Source organism: Manis javanica, chromosome 5 (genome assembly GCF_040802235.1).
Source record: "Manis javanica isolate MJ-LG chromosome 5, MJ_LKY, whole genome shotgun sequence".
Classification (NCBI taxonomy): domain Eukaryota; kingdom Metazoa; phylum Chordata; class Mammalia; order Pholidota; family Manidae; genus Manis; species Manis javanica.
Genome location: NC_133160.1, coordinates 124505758 through 124525343, shown reverse-complemented (window position 1 = coordinate 124525343; position 19586 = coordinate 124505758). Strand labels below are relative to the sequence as shown.

At 34.8% G+C, this 19586-nt stretch overlaps 1 protein-coding gene across 26 annotated transcripts in view; it reads left to right on the top strand.

Moving 5' to 3' along the window:
• The window catches only part of ADGRL3 (adhesion G protein-coupled receptor L3), a 798791-nt gene that overhangs the window by 678424 nt on the left and 100781 nt on the right, over window positions 1-19586 (top strand). For 24 of the 26 annotated variants that reach the window (XM_073237549.1, XM_073237551.1, XM_073237548.1 and 21 more), the window contains 2 exons: window positions 4276-4484; window positions 5143-5319. In XM_073237549.1, the coding sequence (XP_073093650.1) occupies window positions 4276-4484; window positions 5143-5319 (386 nt within the window). The remainder of the gene's footprint in view (window positions 1-4275; window positions 4485-5142; window positions 5320-19586) is intronic. The other 2 variants (XM_073237544.1, XM_073237534.1) reach the window with 1 other exon arrangement.

Below are 19586 nucleotides of genomic sequence, written 5' to 3'. Positions count from 1 at the left end.
AGATCCCTTAACCTGTTAGATGATAAGAAGATGACTCAGGTCCTAGCAACCAACTCAAAACTGATGTTTTATATTGTAGGGTGAATAGTTTTTAAAAAAGAAGAGCTAGTTAAATAATATCTAGAAAAACAAATTATTGTTGTTTTAAGACTGAATTTACAAATCACTATTATGCTGTTCATTTGACTGTGTGAATTTTGAGTCACCAATAAGATTTTCTACACAGCAAAATTAGATTCCTGCATTAGCTCCTAACTGGTTTCCCTTTTTCCAGTCCTTGCCCCCTAACAGTTTTAGGCTGTTGATGAAGGGTTCTTCCTAAACATAAGTCTGACCAGTCCACTCCAGTGACACTTAAAATAGATCAAATGGCTTAACTCGGCTACCATGTGCTGCCCGGTCCCCTCCTTTCCTGCCTCATCTGCTCCACTTCCAGTCTATCTGTCACATACTGTCTGTGATCCAGACATTCTAGTCTTGATATGCTTTTGTTAATTGAGATATATGATATATTTTATAGGTTTCAGGTAGACAACATAAGGGTTTGATATTTGTATATATTGCAAAATGATCACCTTTGAAAGTCTAGTTAACATCCATTATCACAAAAAGGTACAAATTTTTTTTTGGTGATGAGAACTTTTAAGGTCTACTCTCTTTGCAACTTTCAAAATGTACAATACAGTATTACTTACAGTTCCCATACTGTGTACTACATCCCCATGACTTATTTATTATGACTGGAAGTTCATACCTCTTGACCCCCTTCAACTATTTCACTCATGCCCTAGCGATCTGTTCTCTGCATCGGTGAGTTCAATTTTTGTTGTTATCACTTTTAAGACTTGACATATAAATGAGATCACATGGCATTTGTCTCTGTCTAACTTACTTCTTTTAGCATAAGTGAGGGTCCACCCATGTTGTCACAAATGTCAAATTTTTTTTTATGACTGAATAAAATGCCATTGCATGTAGGTACCATGTTTTCGTTATCCATTCATCCATCAGTCAACACTCAGGTTGTTTCCATGTCTTGGCTCTTGTAAATAACACTTCAACATAAGGGTGCATAGATCTTTTAGAGTTAGTGTTTTCATTCCCTTCAGATAAATACCTGGAAGTGAAATTGCTAGATCATATGTAGTTATATTGTTGATTTTCTGAGGACTCTCCATAGTGTTTTCTATACTGGTTGCACCAATTTACATTCCCATAACAATGCACAAGGGTTCCTTAGTCAAGACTCAATTCTGTTTCTTGAACACAGAAGTGTTCCTGTGTCAGATTATTGCATTTTATTTTCTTTCTTCCTGGAATACATTTTTTATAATTCTTTATAAAGAAGCTTCTCTATTATTCACTGCTCAGTATAAATCTTACCTCTTTAGGAAGGTTTTCCCTGTCTCCCCAAAGGTAAACCACTCTTTCCCAATCACTTTTTTCCTATTAGCCATTTTATGCCAATGCTTCTTCATAGCGTTTATTGACCTACCATTATATGAAATTTTATTTATTTATTTTTAAGTTGCCTGCTTATAGTCTGACTCTTCGTCCAAGCAGTAAGCTTCATGACAACAGAGACATTTTCTAACTTCTTCACTGATGTAACCCAAGTGCATGACACATAGATGCACTAAGGATTTATCAAATAAATGTGTGAACTTTCAGATACACAGCTAATGAATATTGAAATATGTCCACATTAGTCATATTATGTTTTGTGCTCATTTGTTTGCTAAATTAATGTATTGTGTGTGTGTGTGTGTGTGTGTGTTATGTCACATGTAAGCATTAATTTGGGAGTGGAGAATCTGTAACAGTCATATGCTACTAAATGCACTGGTAAAAAAAGGTGGGGAGGCAACATGTCAGCATCCCACAGGTGAAAATCGATACAAATTATCAGTCAATTACAAACCAATTAAAATAAAAGTTATTCCTGCCAACAAGAAAAATACATAGATTTTCCTAAGTTTGGCCTTTTAAAAAATCAGCATTTTTATAAGTCTAGAGGGAAAGAACTAAAATTAAATGCTATGTTGTAACAGACTAGAAGTGTCTAGTGATTTACTATGGTTTGGTCAGTACTATGTTAACAGATGTGGATTGGAAGTTTACAAATGCCATTTCCTTCATGTAGCTTTTATCATAATCTCTTTGCTGAATTACTGAAAGGACAGTAGCGATCCCATAGAATCACTGAGCAGACTGGATAATCAGGTTCAGAGAACATACAGGAGAAAGAAGTGAATGGCAGCCTGTCCGTCGCACAGAATCATTGCTACCACCAGTGAAGTACGAGTGAAGGCTGCTGCTCTTGCCCCACCTCCTGCCTCCTGTGTCACTAGCGCCTCATCTGAAGTCTGAGACTTGTGGACTCAGCTAGCTGAGGTGCCCGGGGCAGCCTCTTTGCAAGGCAGACTGGGGAAGCAAGTATATGTCCATTTTGTGTCTAGTAATCCCTAACAGTAAGGAATTTCCCAAATATGGCAGCACAGTTTAGATGTTGACAGTACCCTCTTACCTTAAAAAGAAAAAAAAATTAAAATTTATTTCTCTTTATTCTCACTTAGCTCTAAGCTTCAGGGACAAGGATTTTGACTTTCTCATCTTAGCAACCACATCAGTCAGGGTCATGCCTATTTCTTGGTGAACTGGTAGGAATTAATACTGGAAGTGCCGCACAGGGCTTTTTTTTTTAAGATAGGAGATATGATAAATGTGTTAAGATTAATTTTACAAAGGATCACATGTAAGAGATTATCTTGAGGGGAAAAATAAGGTAGAAGGACATATGGAGAAAGTGACCTTAAAAGAACATGATACTTGAGTTTTAAGACAAGGAAAGATTTTGAATCAATGTTTTTCTTTTTAGTTGCAATTAAGATGTAATATACATGCAATCAAAGGCACTTTTCTTAAGTGTTCAGCTTGATGAATTTGACAATTGTATATTCTTCTGTAATATCACATAAAATAAGCTATAAATACCTTTTATTACCCAACAAGTTCCCTGGTGCCTCTTTCCAGTCTTCTCACCACCTGCCCACCCCACCTAATGAAACTATTTTCTTCTCATTACTATTTCTATAGGCAAATTTTGCCTGTTCTTAGACTTCATATAACTGGAATCAAAGAGTATGTACTATATTTCTGTCTATATTCTTTAATTCAGTATAGTAATTCTGGGATTCAGTCATGATACTCCATCTATCAGTAGTTTGTTCCTTATTTGTGCATAGTATATTCCATTATGCTTATATGCCATGATTTATCTCCTATTGATGGATTTTTGAGTTGTTTCCACTTTGAGGCTATTATGAATTAGGGTGCTATAAACATTATTATACAAGTTTTTTTCTTTGTGGATATATATTTTCACTTGTCTAGGAAGGGTTGATATATGCCTATCTTTATAAGAAATTACCTAACATTTTTTCCAAATAGTTGAACCATTTTACATTCCCACATGCAGTGTATGAGAATCCCAATTATTCCATATTCTTACCAACATTAATATGATCAGTCATTTTGGTTTTAGAGATTCTAGTGGGAATGAAATGGTATTTCATTGTGATTTTAATTTTTGTTTCCTTAATTTTTAATGATGTTGGTTATTTTCAAGTGTCTACTAGCCTTTCACATCTTTTTTCTAAAGTGTGTGTTTGTCTTCTGCTGTTTTAGTAGTATTTATTCTTTCATTATTGATTAGCAGAACTGCTTTAAATATTCTTAAGTCTTGTATATATAATATGTATATATAAATATACATGTGTAATACATACATATACATGAATATATTCCCTAGTCTAGTCTGTGATGCATTTTCTTATTGCTGTATTTTGATAGACACAAATTTTCAATTTTGATAAATTCAGTTTACCTTTTTTTCTTTTATGGTTGGTGTTTCTTGGGTTCTGTCCAACTCATCTGTGCCTTCTTCAGGATCATAAAGATATTGTATATTTCGTGGTTATGGTTTTTATGTTTAGATCTGTACTCCATCTTGAATTATGTTTTTGAGTATGGAGTAAGATAGGGACTGAGGTTCACTTTTCTGAAATACTGATATGTTGTTGTTTCAGCCTAATTTTGACTTAACTTGCCTTATGCATGAGCTGACATCTGGTTAAAGTGAGTGCTTCAGTTTTGCTGTAGTATTCTTTATGCAGGTTTAATTACAACCCAGTTAGAACTATCTCATTTAAGTGGAACATGCAAAGTAATGAAAGTGTCTTCCCGCTTTATAATTCAGATCTGCCTTTATTTTAGGAGAGATCAGAGTGGCTTTTGTCCTGTATAACAACTTGGGTCCTTACTTGTCCACGGAGAATGCCAGCATGAAACTAGGGACAGAGGCTATGTCCACCAATCATTCTGTCATCGTCAATTCTCCTGTTATTACAGCAGCAATAAATAAAGAATTCAGTAATAAGGTTTATTTGGCTGATCCTGTGGTATTTACTGTTAAACATATTAAGGTAAGAAAATGGCATGTTATGTTTATTTGTCCACATTACCTATATTTGTTGTAGCATGAATATGAAGTTTATTAATTTTCTTTTAATTTTTCCCCATTATTACACATATATCAATTCATTATCTATGAAATGATCATGGTGATTTTTTTTTCTGAAATGAAGAAGAATAATTTTTGAATATGTAAATACTTATGGTAAAAATATTCATACATGGATATATATAAATGCTTTTTCATAATTAAAAAAGATCTAGCAATATATTCACTGGAATTGGACATGACATCACATATGATATTATAATTAGTATGTCTTTATGTGTAGATATGTGTTTGTGTATATTCAAAGATTGTATTATAAATTGGACAAAGATTTCTAAAGACCATCCTATATACTTTACTTTGAAGTTAATTGGTGTAATTCTGAAACATCGATACTAGTCTTCCTTCAGTAATAAAGTAAACTTATCTCTTACCAGGGGGAATAAACAACTTTCAAATTTGGTTAGACTTGACAGACCCACTCAGTATGAGACACTGGTAGGAATCTCCACCAAAGCTGGGCCAGAGTACAAAGTTGTGTTAGATGTAAAGAAAATGCCTACCTAATTTACATGATCACAAAGTAGTTACTGGTTTTATTGATTTTCTTTTTCCTGAAGCAGTCCGAGGAAAATTTCAATCCGAACTGTTCCTTTTGGAGCTATTCCAAACGCACAATGACAGGCTATTGGTCAACACAAGGCTGTCGGCTCCTGACAACAAATAAGACACATACTACATGCTCTTGTAACCACCTAACCAATTTTGCAGTATTAATGGCACATGTGGAAGTTAAGGTAAGATTTATACCATAACATAAAGATGCCTTAGCATACAGTCAGGGCACCAACTACAAAAGTCCTGACTCTGTGGGATAGTCTCACTTCCAAGTTTTCCTACTTTCATAGTAATTCTGTACAGGAACCCTCTCCCCTCTTACAATTAACCCGTATCCTCCTGGATGGTTCAAGGACGTCTTTTTTCTTTTTAAGTTAACATAGTTCATAAAATTGATATTTGCTTATAAAACTCCCCTTAGTCTCTCCTGCTTTTACTTTGTATGAATAAATGTCAGACCTCATGAACAGGGCAGATAGAACACAAGTACCAAAGGTCAGTGTGGTGGCGTTAGGATGTTGTCACAATGCTTGAGAAAGCAGCTACTTATCACAATACATAAGGCATGATAATGCAAAGGATTTAGCAAATTCTAACACAGTGTAATGGGTTTTGTCCATTCGAGAAGACACTATTCTAAGGAAGAATACAGGTGATAGGTAGCTTCCACAGTCAGAAGTACAGCTAACTTGGGTGAATCAGTCTATTCCCAGCATGAATCTGACTGTCACAGTGGGTGTGAAGAGGATTTAGGTTTCAGATATTCTTAAGACATAAAAATACAACGGGCTTATTAGCTTGGTTATAAAGGTTGATAGATAGTTTAGTAATAAGAAATTACATACTTGTGAATTCTCTTCTCATTTCCCTGATGTCAATAAAAATAGAGAAAATAATACTTTCGAACACATTTTAAAAAGTAAAGACTGTGGCAAAGGTTTTATCTACCTGATGTCATTGATCCAAAAAATTTCACCCAAAATTTTCTTTGACTCTATTGAAGAGACAATACAGTTATCTCAGAGGGAGATGAAATTCGAGCCCAGTTACCATCTTAAGAGCAAATGACCATAGCTCTTCAAATTTTGGGTCTTAAAGGACTACACACCCTATTTTATCAGAGCATGAAAAATTGATCTACCTTAGCAAGATTGGCCACACTAACACATGTTAGGTTTAGACCTAGAGTGTGTTTGTATGGCTCTGGAATTCTACTTTTCAGCATAGGGAATAAATTCAAACTCAGAAAAATGGATCATATATGAAACAACAAAAATACCATTTTTTGCTCAGGTCACTGCATAGCAACATCTACCCGGTGCATTCTACAAGAATCCTTACTGTGACCGTTAGTGTCAACACGAGGTAAAATAAATGGGAATCAATATTTTCCTTTAGCAATCAGTCGCACCATAGGCATGTCCTGGATTTCTGTATCACAATCTCTTGAGATTGCCTGAGTCAGCCCCATTTTGATTTCAAAAAATTATTTTGCTTGAAAGAAAACAAAACAGGCTTATCATCCCTAGAAGTCCCAAAAGAAAGACTGTAAAAAACTTAAATTAATGTAAACTTACAATAGACTAGTGCCTAAAACAGAACACTAATTTATTGATGCACAAAGAGAAATACAGCAGTCAGTTGGAACAGCAGCAAGTTGCTAGTTACCACTTTCTAACGCAAGAAAATCTTTGAAGGAAACAAAATCATTTTGGAAATCTTGCTTGGCAAGCTTGGAAAGAGAGCAAGAGGGGTTAGCTGAGTAATCTTGCTAGCTTGCTGCTATTATCCATGGGAGCAGGTGCATGGGCCTTGAGTCCAGGCTCCACCTGGGCACTGTACCCATCGCTGTTATCTATCATCTGTCTTATCTCTGCTGTTCATTCAACACTTCCTCCATTCTTTTATCAACATTTTTTGAGTACCTAAGTAAATGTATTAACATGTTGGCTGCTCTACAATAAGCTCTTAATAAATGTAACGTCCTCCTTTCCATCTGCCAGAGATATTTTTAGATTCCAGCATTCCAATGAAGCTTCTGGAACTCATATTTTTGATAGGGAGGAGAAGGCAGAGAAGTGAAACTGCAGTCTGGGTTCTGATTAGCATTGTAATTGAGGCCCGCACTGTGATTTAGGGACACAGAGGAGGGTCCCCTGTCTAAGACAGAGGGCCTATGAAAGACAGAAAGGTGAGGAGGATGTTTTTGGCAACGTGTGGAGATTTTGGGCCAACCACATTCTTGCAATTCTTTCTTCCTTTTGTGTCGGGTACATCACTGGGTCTCATTTATTTTTTCCTCAGCAGCTGGTCCTCCTTATCTTCCTTTTCTGGTTCCTCCTCATCTCCATGACCTTCCATTGTTGCTGTGGTCTGCAGCGTCATTCTAGATATAGTCAGGGCTGACCTTTCTGTCCCCCGGGTGATGTCATCTCGTGATTCCCAGATTTCTCTCTCCAGTTTTAAACTCCAGACTGAGATTCAACTGATGACTTAAAATAGCCCCACGGCCTTCTAGTTAGTGTCTCAGTCCTAGACTCACACTTCTGGTATTCCCCCAGCTGAGTCTTTTCCTTTGTAGTAAATGGCGACTCTGTCCTTCCAGGCACTCTGACCCTAAACCATGCACTATCTTTGATTTGTTTTTTTTTTCACACTCATATTGAACACCTTTCCTGTAAGCATATCCTGCCAGGTCCAGCATCGGACAGCTTCTCAGCACCTTCATCACTACCACCTGGACTAAAGCCACTGTCATTGCCACTCTGCTTTTTAGTTATAGCTCCTTCATCTGTGCCCCTGTTTCCCTCCTTGTCCCCTTAAATTTATTCTCTGCACGGTTGCCAGAAGGATATTGTTTAAATGTTGAGTCAGACCATGTCATTCCTCTGATTCATTCTCAAAAAGCAGTTCTATAATCCCTTTAAAATACAAATCTGCTACTTCATACTTTCAATTGAATCTGAATGACTTCTCATCCCAGTAAGAGCAAATTCCCAAACCCTGGTCCCCTTAGCCTCCTTGACTTCCTCTCCTACTCCTCTTCCCTTTGCTCACTTGGCGTCAGCCGTGCAGGCCTCCTTGACCTTCCACAAACACATCACATGTGCTCCCCTTAGACCTGAAAGTCTGCCTCTTCCGAGCCCCCCAAATAGCCACATGCCAGTTTCCTCATCTCCTTTAAGTCTCTGCTCGAGTGTCCCCTTCTCAACAAGGCTTTCCCTCTCCACCATATTTTAAATTTCAAATTCTTCCACCCCCACAAAATACCGTGACGAATAAGGCAAAACAGGTGCCTGGCATCAGGGAATTTGTAGCTTATCAAGGAAGAGAAGTGTTAAGACTGATTTTGAATAGGTGCTGGAGAGATTTCATAGCTTGGTCAATTTCTGCAGACAAAAGAAGGAAGGCGATGTGTCCACCCCAACATGGTAACGGCAGGTGGCTGGCTACTTCGGAGTTCTATTCCTGCTGTTTAAGGAAAGATTTGATTGTCTTCTATTTTAGACACAAAAATTAATCATTACAGAAATTTAGGTAATGTAATTTCACACTTAACTGACATTGTATTTCTGATATTTTGAAACCTTCCATTATTGGGAATCACCCACAAGTTCATTTGTCTCTTGTTCAGCAGAATGTTAGATAAACTATATTCAAATGTCCGTCACTTCTCTACCAATAATTCTTTTTGTGAACACCTTTTGTTGGAGGAGTATTTTAGTTTACAAGAGCATAACTTTCAAACTAATTGACTAATTAGCATTCCTGCTCTGGTGATATAGAACACTATAGCAAATGCTTTAAAAAAGGGTCCTTCAATTTTTATCACTTATATCTGTTTCCTCTATTCAAATTATAATTCTTTGGGAGATAATGAAAGAAGTCTCCCTTCTCTTTCCTGTCAGTTCAACTTGACAATGATTTTATTATCTTTAAAGGGTTTCACTTCCATCAGTGTGATTATTGCTTCTCTCTCTCTCTCATGTGTGTGTGTGTGTGGTATGTACTATCCCCCCACCCTGATAACTTCACACCCATGGACTTTTCTGTTTAAAATCATTGTTAATTCTTTTTTAGTTTAATATTGATTCAGAACAATGACAACTTGCAAATGTTAAATTCAATACCATGGATTTTGTGTATCAAATATTTCATAGCTAGACTTTTTCTAGGATAGAAGAAAACAAGAGATAGTTTTACATTGCAAAGTTCTGCAGGGTTTTTTTAAAATCATATTCCTATTTTTTAAGTCCAAAAAGAAAAGTTACTTTAAGAGTTTAAGAAATTATTTTATTAGTGAACAAATGAAATGTTTGATGTATAATACTAAGGTTGTAAACCTCCATTCCCAAATTTTTATGCTTATTTTGTGTTTTGCTTTCTACAGTATGATGCCATCTATAGTAAAAGGTGGAGGTAGAGATTCAAAGTCATAACTAGCACATAGTTCTTTAAAGTATATGCTTATTTAGGGGAAAAAACTAGATAACTGATAAGTTGAATTTCCTCCAAATGTGAAGAATCCTGTGAAAAGAAAATGGTTTCAAAATGTAAAATTGGGTTGTATTAATAATTATGTCAAATTAACTTTATAAATGTAATTGGAAACCTTTTAGAACCAAGAACTTAGTCTTGTTTTTTCCCATTGAACAGTTTTATAATGATATCTTCCCTCCACAGACTTACTAAAATTTGAAATTCATTTGCCAGTGTTCAGTTTTAGTTTCTGCCTCCTCTACTAGACTCTAGACTTAGTACTAGGAACAGCGAGAAGTGAGAGAGACAGCCTTACGGATCATCTGGGGAAAGATTCTTCCAGGGAGACAGAACAAGCACAAGACCTGCACCAGGGGTGGTGCTGATGTGTTTGAGGAACTGCAAGGGACACAGTGTAGCTGGAATGGACAGAGTGAAGGAAAAAGTATGTCAGCAGAAAAGTCAGAGGGCCTAGAACAGAAGGCTTCGTAGGCCATCAGAGGATTGGGGTTGGGTGTTACTCCAAGTACAGTGGAAACCACAGCCGAATTCGGAGTGCAGGTGCAGCGTGATCTGTCACATATGTGTGTAATATACTTAATGTTTTGCATCAACTAATTTTGTATGTATTTATTAAGAAGGAAACTTCATCCATGTCCAGACACTAAGTGATGTGTATACTTCCTTCAAATGTGGATTAATTATTGCACTGAGAAATATGCACTTTGCAAGGTAACTTATTTCTCTATCTGTTTAGTCCTTCTGAATTTTTAGTTCTTTGAGATCAGTTAGCATATTTATTCTGGAGTCCTATATACCTAGAACTAAGTTTATAACTATTTATGACTTTCTAGAGTTGGCTGAATTTTTTCCCAGGCTACCAAGAAGCAACACATCCCTTTCACTTCAGGAAAGAATGACAGTGCCACCTTCCTCACCAACACACAACACTCCCCGATACCAGACACGCTGTATCACTCCCCCCTAACCTACAATGGATCACCAATTGCCCAGAGTCTCTTTTGTTTAATTTGTGCTGAAGTTGCTGTGAATAGGACATATTGCTGGAGGATTAGGAGGAAAGTTCTATGGATTCTCCCTGCCACTTATCTCTGAGCAGGGTAGGGAGAAAGAGAGGAAAGACTACCTACTGAGTGATAGCAAGAAGGGTGCTCTTCATGTTGATGTTTGAGGGATTGGCCTGTAACTCATACTCCTTCTTAAGCTTATGAAGGGAGGACATATACTCAAAATTATCTAGAGAGAGAGCAGTTCCAATGATGGATTTGAGAAAAATAAACCATTGAAAATTATTTTATTCTTTTTTTTCTCCACTCTTCTTAGTGCTGTTAAAGAAAAGTTGAAAGAATGGTCAATAAAAACTCATATACTCTTTTCTCTGAATTCACATTTATATCCTTGATACATTTCACGGTCACTTTTCTGTGTGTGTGCATGTGTGTGTGTACATATATATTTTGGTGTGTTATTTGACTTTTGAAAAGTAAACTGCTGAATTTATAAGACTTAATTCCTAAATCCTCCAGCAAATATGGTTTAAGAACAAAGATATTCTCTGGTTATCATTAACACACACAAGAAATTTAACATGAAATACTGTCCTCTACTGTATAATCCATAAACAAATTTTCCAGTTCTCTCATAATGTCCTTTACAGCCTCGGATTTTCCATGCAGGACCCAATCAAGGATCCCGTACTGACTTTAGTTTCTGTATCTCAGTCTTCTTGACTGTTTTTGTCTTCCTTGAAAATGACATTTTGTAGAGTCCAGGCCATTTTTCCATAGAATCTTCCACAGTCACAACCTTCCTGATTGCTTTTTCATAATGAAATTCAGGTTAAACATTTCTGGCAAGAATATCATGTAGGTGGTGATGTATCCTTTCCATTGCATCAAGAGACCCCTTATTGATTGCTTGGTTAAAGTTACATTGTACAGGAACATAGGAACATGGAACTTTTTGTAATTAAGAGAAATCTATGGAAACATGTTTGAAAACTTCATTGTATTAATCTTAGTTTCTTTAATTGTGATGTGTTTAGTGTACCCTTTATTTCTTCCTCAAATAGTTAAATACTGTCTTGGTGACAGGTGAATCTTACAGTTTAATTAGCAATGCTAATAAATAATAAGCAAGCTCAGTATCTTGGGAGAAGTGTCTCCGCATTGTAGTAGAAAATGCTGTGAAAACACATGGGGAAAGAGCCTTAACTTGAGCTTGAGGGATCAAGGAAGATGTGATGTTTCAGATGAAATAATATAGCTGTTTAAGCAAAATGAAATTAACAGACTTGAAGTAGAATGCAAAAGGGCTGGATTTGTATGGTTTTGAAGTATAGTTTTTCAGTAAATTTTATATTCTTTAAAAGAGTATTAACAACATTTTTCATCTGACTGTTTTTATTTCTGAATGGTAGAAGAATCCTTAAACAGAAAGAGACCTGTGATCTTCTCCTGTGCAGCTTGGATCCTTATCCTTAAAACTTACAGGTTCCTTTATCATATTCAGTAAATAAGCTTGGCTAAAAAAATAGCAGCTGGAGATGCATCTGTAGGTCTAGTGAGAAATATTTTACAAGAAATAAGTAATCAAATTTACTGAGATTGAAGAGAGTGGAGACTGGGTGAAGACCTGAATTCTCAGAAGGGCCTAGCATATCCCATTATTATAGGAATGAATATCATTTATTTAATGTCTACATACATTATCTCATTCATTCTACTACATCACAGTATGTATTCCACAACACCACACAACATCATCATAATTTATTTCCCCAATTTATTATCTGAGGACATAGGGTCCTGATTCCAGGTCTTAAAGTAATTGCCTCTTGTTTTTAGACAAGTCATCTGAATTCCCAGTTCCCATTATGTCAGTTAAAGACACTAATAATTTTTTTTCTAACATTATTTAGGATTATTTTAGGGAAAAAATAGCAAAATATGTGAGAAAAATGTTTAGAATTATAGCATTTTTTTAAAATATGATTTTTTAATTCACTATGTGCTTAACTGTCCTCGAAGCCCTTGAGCTCTTGATTTTGGAGGTAGTTAACTATAAAGGCCCAAATATTTAATTGCATTTCTAATAAAAAATAATGATTTTATCTACCTTTATACAGGTAAGCTTTAAGGCCAGTGCTTTACCTCACTTTTTAAAGCGACAGATTCTGTTTTCACAATGGAATTGTCAAATAAAAGATTTACCACAAGATATTATCATAACTGCATATAACTTCCCTGTTCTTCAAAATGTTGGTTATATGGACATTGCGAATTCCTGCAATGTCAGCACCACAAAATTCAATTTTAAGTACAATCATGAATCAATACTAAGAGTACATAATTTTTTTCATTGATTGGGTTTCTTCTTCATTAGCGAGATGATTTTCAGCATTGACTAAGTGAGGAATTATTTTTATATTATTTTAAATGTAATGGTTCTGCTCACTCAATTTACTCATGTTTAAGAAAGTATAACCAGCCAAGCTAAGAAACAAGCATAAAAATATTTTCCATGCTAATGTTCTAAAAATACCCTCAATTACTTATAATGTGCTTGGATAGAACTAGTTGATGTGTTTGCTAATTCTTGTCTATTTGCTCTGGATCAGACAATTTCACCTTTTTTTCTTTTTTACATTGAGACTATTCAGTGATTGCTTTTCTTTGTTCCTGGCCTATTTCATTCCACCTCTATTTAAATGATAAAGCCAGAGAACTACTAGACTCTAGAAGAATTAGGCTACATTTTTCAGAATAGCTGTTTATATAGTTTTCTAAGATAAGCAGTAAGGCCAACTTGTATAAGATTTTAAAAGCATTTGAACAATAGAACTACACTACTTGTCCTGTCTTATTACAGACAGTTCAAAGGCCAGCCAATTTACTTTGTGTATCTTACAGCATAAGCATTACTATTTAATGACTTTCAGTGGTTGTCTGCTTGCTGATTTAAATATCCAATTCATGGAACTTTTAAGATGTTAATTTTGTAAAATTTACTGTTAGTTCAAGTTACTGTCTCTAGGCCTGTGAGATAACTGTCCCCAAGATGATTACCTAGAAAACTCCTAAGCTCTTTAAAATGCAATGCATTTGTTCATGTGAATGGAAAAAAGGGAGCCCTATAACTATCCCCTTTTCCCTTTTTTCTTTTTCATGAAATTGCTTTAGCTAAGAAAACCAAGTGAAAATGAAATAATGGAGTAACAATGAGATGTGTGGCTGGCTGTGTGCACATGTGTGTGGATGTGTGAATATATTTATATTCATATTTTGTTTATTCAGTACTTGATACATAATAGGCATTCAGTGAACATTCTTAGAGTGACTACCAGTGAATCTAGGCATCTTTGACTAGGTATACTTTCTATTCGGATGGATTTTATAATCTAGTCATGCAAAATTACCTTCTCTTTTAAGCCTAATACATTTTTGTTTTAAAACTTTCTCCCTCACTGTAGTGAATTATCTGTTCTTACATGCACAAGGAAATGACCCTATGAGAAAAATGATAAATAATAATAAGCATATTTGGATAAGTCAAGCCTGGCGCTTCTATTGTCCTTTTTTATTACACTTCAGCTCCTCCACCCATTCTATGTCAACTGACCCCTTTAAGAAGTACTGTAAAAAATTTTGTGTGTGTGTGTTAATGCAAACAGTCTTAGGAGAAGTTGCCCATTTTTTCTGAGAATTAAGAAATTTGTTCAGTGATAGCCTCCAGCAAATTTTGTTTCAGTAAAACTTCTATGCTGAGTCATTGCATTCAAAGGATAGTCAAGGAATTTTCACCCATGAAAGTCTGGCTCTGCTCAGTTCTAGGGAGCTCAGTATAAATGGGTCAGAATAGGGAATATAAGAGATCTGTGGTCGTTTCCGCTGTTAGTGAAGTTGTTAAGAGCATGGAGTAATTGGCCACCAGTTAGGATAATCAGAGTCAACTGGGAAACAACACCACCAGATCAAAAAATACAATTAATATTAACTATAATATTAATATATGAAGTATATATTATATATACTTAACATGTAATAAGTGATTATACACATATGTGTTATTACTACTTAAGAGTGAGAATTAATAATATTAAACAGTAATAAACAGGAAGGCTGTGTGAAAAGCTGTATTTAATAAAGGTAACTATGACATGTTTCTGTCCTTTTCCTTCTTTTTAAAATAGATTTAAAAATGAATAAAGTCAAAAGTAAAATTTACTTTGACCTGCAGTTCTGTTCTTATCAAGCCCACATTACATTGTTTCCTAGTATCAATCCAATGTGATGACATCAAACTAAATGTCTTCTCAACAAAAATATTGAACATGGAATAGCTAGGATTTTACTTAATAGCTTTACATGACAGGATTTGGGGTATAGAAATTAGTTCTGATCTCTCTGTGGATGCCCGTCCACTTTGTATCAACAGGCTTGTAGACCAGCTGTGTGTTAAAATCAGTTCTTTTTCATTTGTGAATCATATAGGCTGTCCATGTCCAAAATGTTCATCATTTTTAAACATTTCCAGCCCATACTGGATGTCAGCATATGGTTAAACACCATTAAGGATCATACTTTCAAAGCAACAAGGTAATTTTACTTTATAACATTGAAATTGGATTCCAAATAAATTACAATTTTAATAAAGAAATGAGAAAGTCCTGTTTAACTTAACTATCTTTTTCTGGTGACATATTTTCGAAATAGTTTTAAATCCCAAAAAGAAGTCATGTTTTTTCTCCATATGAGGTTGTGTCCTAACCTACACAGAGCTTCACACAGCTCAGGTAGAGTCGCTCATCTTTCTCCAGGTTCCCTATAGTCTCTTCAGAGCTCATCAGTTTTGGAGAAACATCATAAAAATTTGTTGTACTGTGATCTTTTTCTCCATTCTCATCTGTCACCTATTTCAAAATTAGAGAAAGACATTTTTCTTGTCCTACACTTTGAAAAGGTGATTTTACAGAACACCAATATTTTAACATCTTTCCTAGGGACAGTACCAATGATAGTCATCTTTTAGGCACATCACAGGAGGCTGTCCTCTATTTACAGAAAGTTAAAAAACTCAAAAGCCCATTATCACAAGTAAGCAAAGTACATCGCTTTCTAGCTGCCCTGTCTTTAGGTGTATAGGGCATTTAGTAGGAAAACTGTCATTTTCTCTTGTAATAATTTATAAGCAGAATAGAATTTTCCCAAATTTGCATTTGTACTGTTTGTTGAATATGCAGATAGATGAGCAAACTCTACTTCATATCTAAACAAGATGTCAGTAATCTTTTGTTTTATGTCTTCTGAAGATTAATTAAAATCTTTAGAGAATCAAGAAGATGATTTGAAATGCCGTTTTTCAAATCAAAATACCTAAGAGCTAGGGGAAACATATTTTGTTTGCCACAATTCAACATGTGACTTGATATACTACAGAAAATATGATTGTTAGTAAGATCTGACAGAATCAGCTCTATACTATAAAAGGCTAAAACATTGGTTATGGACATTTCCTCTCTTGTTTACCTGTAGGATATTTTAATTGCAAACTCCAAATCAGGAAAATTAACTTTACTCAGGTTCACAGAGAAATGAAGGAACAAAATAATAACACATGTTTATTCTTATGGTATACTCAAGTATGTTCAATGATGCTTAATCTCAGCTGAACAATTGTATCTTCTTTTGGGAGCTTGAAAATGTTTTTTTGAGTTTAGAAAAAGTTGTCTTCCTCATCCTAGACTTGTGAGATTCAGCCTCCACATGCACATTCACACAACCTTCTCTCTCATGCCTGGTCCCAAATTCATTTTTTGCATATTGTGCCATATTATGTGTTTTGGCTATTTCTCTAATACAGTTTCATGCATCTCTACATGTTTCTTTAAATGACGTTTAGCCTTCTTTTTCAGTATTGGCATGTTATTATATTATGGCCATTCTCAGTTTTATAAATGAAATATTAGAAAACATAATCACAATATTCATAATGTTAAAGTAGCACAAACTTGTTACAAAGCATGACAGTTAATCCAAAAGCAAACAGCAATTTAGGATCACAACCACTGAAGTTTTATGTACTCAGAGCAATGGAGCAATGGATGGTCTGATACTGGGAACCGTAAATCATAGAGGCTAGCGTCAGTAGTCAGGGGGAAACAGTCGGAGTCACTAAGGATGATGGATAGTTTATGTTAACTATCAACTTTGACATTAAAAATAGTTTTGCTTCCAGCTATTCTTTTTAGGCTGACATGTATTTTGTCTTTTCCTTCCAAACCTCTGCATCCATTACCAATCGCTGGGATCCTTTTATGCCTTAAAGAGGGCTTTCCCAGGATGCAAAAATACAGTATTAAAACTAGGACAATTCTGAGCAAACCTAGGGAGTTGGTCACCCTACCACAAACCCTATCTGTGCTGCATCCTAACTGAATGATCTTTGGTAAATTACTTATTTTCTGTGCTTCAGTTTCTTCATCTGGAAATTGGAGATAATAATAGTAGCACATCATAGTGTTTTGTATAATTAAGTAATTTAAAAAAATCACCTCTAATAGAATCCAGTATGTAAAAGTTTGATGTTAGCTATCATCATCGTCGTTGTCATCATTGCTCAACTCAGACATGAAGGATGAAATTTTCTATCTCTAGCTTCATATCCTATCTTCACCCCAGATATTCCTCAACGTAGGACTCCAGATGCTCTCATTTTTTTTCCTCATTTACTGCTTGATCATTTCATTGCTTTTAAAATTTTCTAATTGATCACTAATTGCTTTTTGGTGTATCAACTTTAATATACCTTTTTAAACCTGTATCTGATTGCAACTCCCAACTTCCATAAAATACTTGGTTCCCACCTTTGCTATCTCCTTTTTCCTTCTCTATGGTAGTTGCACATAAGATTCCCCAAATATGGTGAGATTTTAATTATTTTAATATTCAAAGCAGGAAAATCTCAGCTTAGAGTATGCTATCCTATGCTTCTGACTCCAAAGAGATAAGCTGAATAAGTTTATTGAAGCCACAGTTGGACCTGAATGTTTTTGTGTGCTCTTGTCAGTGTTTATTAGTAATCAAAGTCTGAAAATATTTATATATTTTTTTCAGTTTGATATAAATTTGAAATTTGTTGCTGAGTTGTTTTGGTTAATTCACTATAAAAATCATAAAAAACACAATCATGTTCTTACTGTGTTGTTCAACTTTGACCTTTATCTTATGCTACAACGGAAATCTTAATTTTTTCTCAGACCATTGAGCCCTTTATTTTCCCAAACATTTGTGGAGCGACCTTTGTGTCTGATGACCTGATTCTCAAGAGTTGGAGTGATGCTAGGAACTTATTTCACAGAATGCATACAGCATTTAACAGAAAATAAGCTTTTCAAAACGTTACTGGCTTCAGTGAAATTTGTGATTCAAACCAATGCCTTCTGCTTATGGGATATATTAGTAGCAAAATGAATGCTTATATGTTTGCAAAAAAATAAAGAACACTCATTTTAGCTATACTACAAATATTTCAGAACAAGATATGTTTAAGAGACATTTTAAAAGTCATGTTATTATGCTTTCACAAATCCCAATCAACATTAGAATAATACATTATTAAGCAGAAAGTAAAACAGGTTCTTGATAATGACTGGCCCAGAGTTAATTATTACAGGGTGATTGTTCAAGCAATGTGTGGAAAATGCAACTTTCTAAAAATATGAAAGAAGAAAAGCCATTCAGAGGGTTCAGAGGGGTTTAAAATTAATTCATATAGTTTGTGTCCCATCTGGAAATACTCATGCAGTTAAAATGAAAAACATTTCAAAATCTATATCTCCATTTTGTTTGCTGACTTGCTTTCTGGATGATAAAGTTAGAAATATCAAATTTTCTACAAAGGGGTTTAATGTACTTAGATTGAGTTATTTTTAAATTGTGAAATGAAATTCACTTTTGCCTTTTCCATGAATTTAAGTTTGGTTTAATTAAATATACCTACTGGTACATATTTGAAAGTTACCTTGACAGAGTAGCTTTCACAAAACATTGTTTTTAAGACATCTGTTTTCCCCCAGTGTGACACTCACCTTTGATGGCATTTGAGTTACTCAGTGAGCTATCCACAGTGATAGGACAAAGCAGATTCTTTGAGGTAAAAATAAAAGGGAAAATCAGAAATTTCCAAAAGGTTTTACAAAATATTTCGCATTTCAGATATGAATAGAAATTTCACAGGAAGCCTGAGAAACAAATATTGTTTTAATAAAAATTTCTTTCAAAAGAGGACAGAACTGCATTTCCTGAAAGTATCTTCTAGTGAATCATTCTGTCATTCTTCTGGAAGATTTCCTCTTCTCACACCTCCCCATCTTTTCTTAAGAAGTTAATTTTTTGTAGTTTTTCTTTCTATTTTTTTTTTTTTGAGTTTTCCAAGCACTTTCCAACAAATTATTCAACTCTATGGTACAGACTCTGGGAAAAAAATTCAAATATATATCTTTCTTTGTTATCTGATTTGTCTTTATGTTATAACTTAAGGAAAACTACGTAGGTGAAATTGGATCCCTCTGTTTGATTACTTAAATGTCCTAAACACTGTTGTACAATGATAAGGTGGAATTCAGATTCTTAAGTTGAAATCTGCCTCCCTCAGATGATACAGGAATTTTTTGTTTTAAATTTTTAGTAGCACAGATATTAGTAGCAAAAACTTTAACTGGAAAAATTATAAAGTGAAATTAAGTAATTCATTAGTCCATTGGAGTAATGGTTTATGGCCATAGTTAAAATAACATTAATATTTATTCTTGTTACAGTTATTATTTTTCTGATCCACCCTGTATCATTCAGGCAGATTTTGATTATTTAAATGAAGGCTTTTGTGACTCCAAGAAGAGACTAGCGGTTACCAAAGGGAAGGGGATAGGGAGGACAGATAGGGAGGG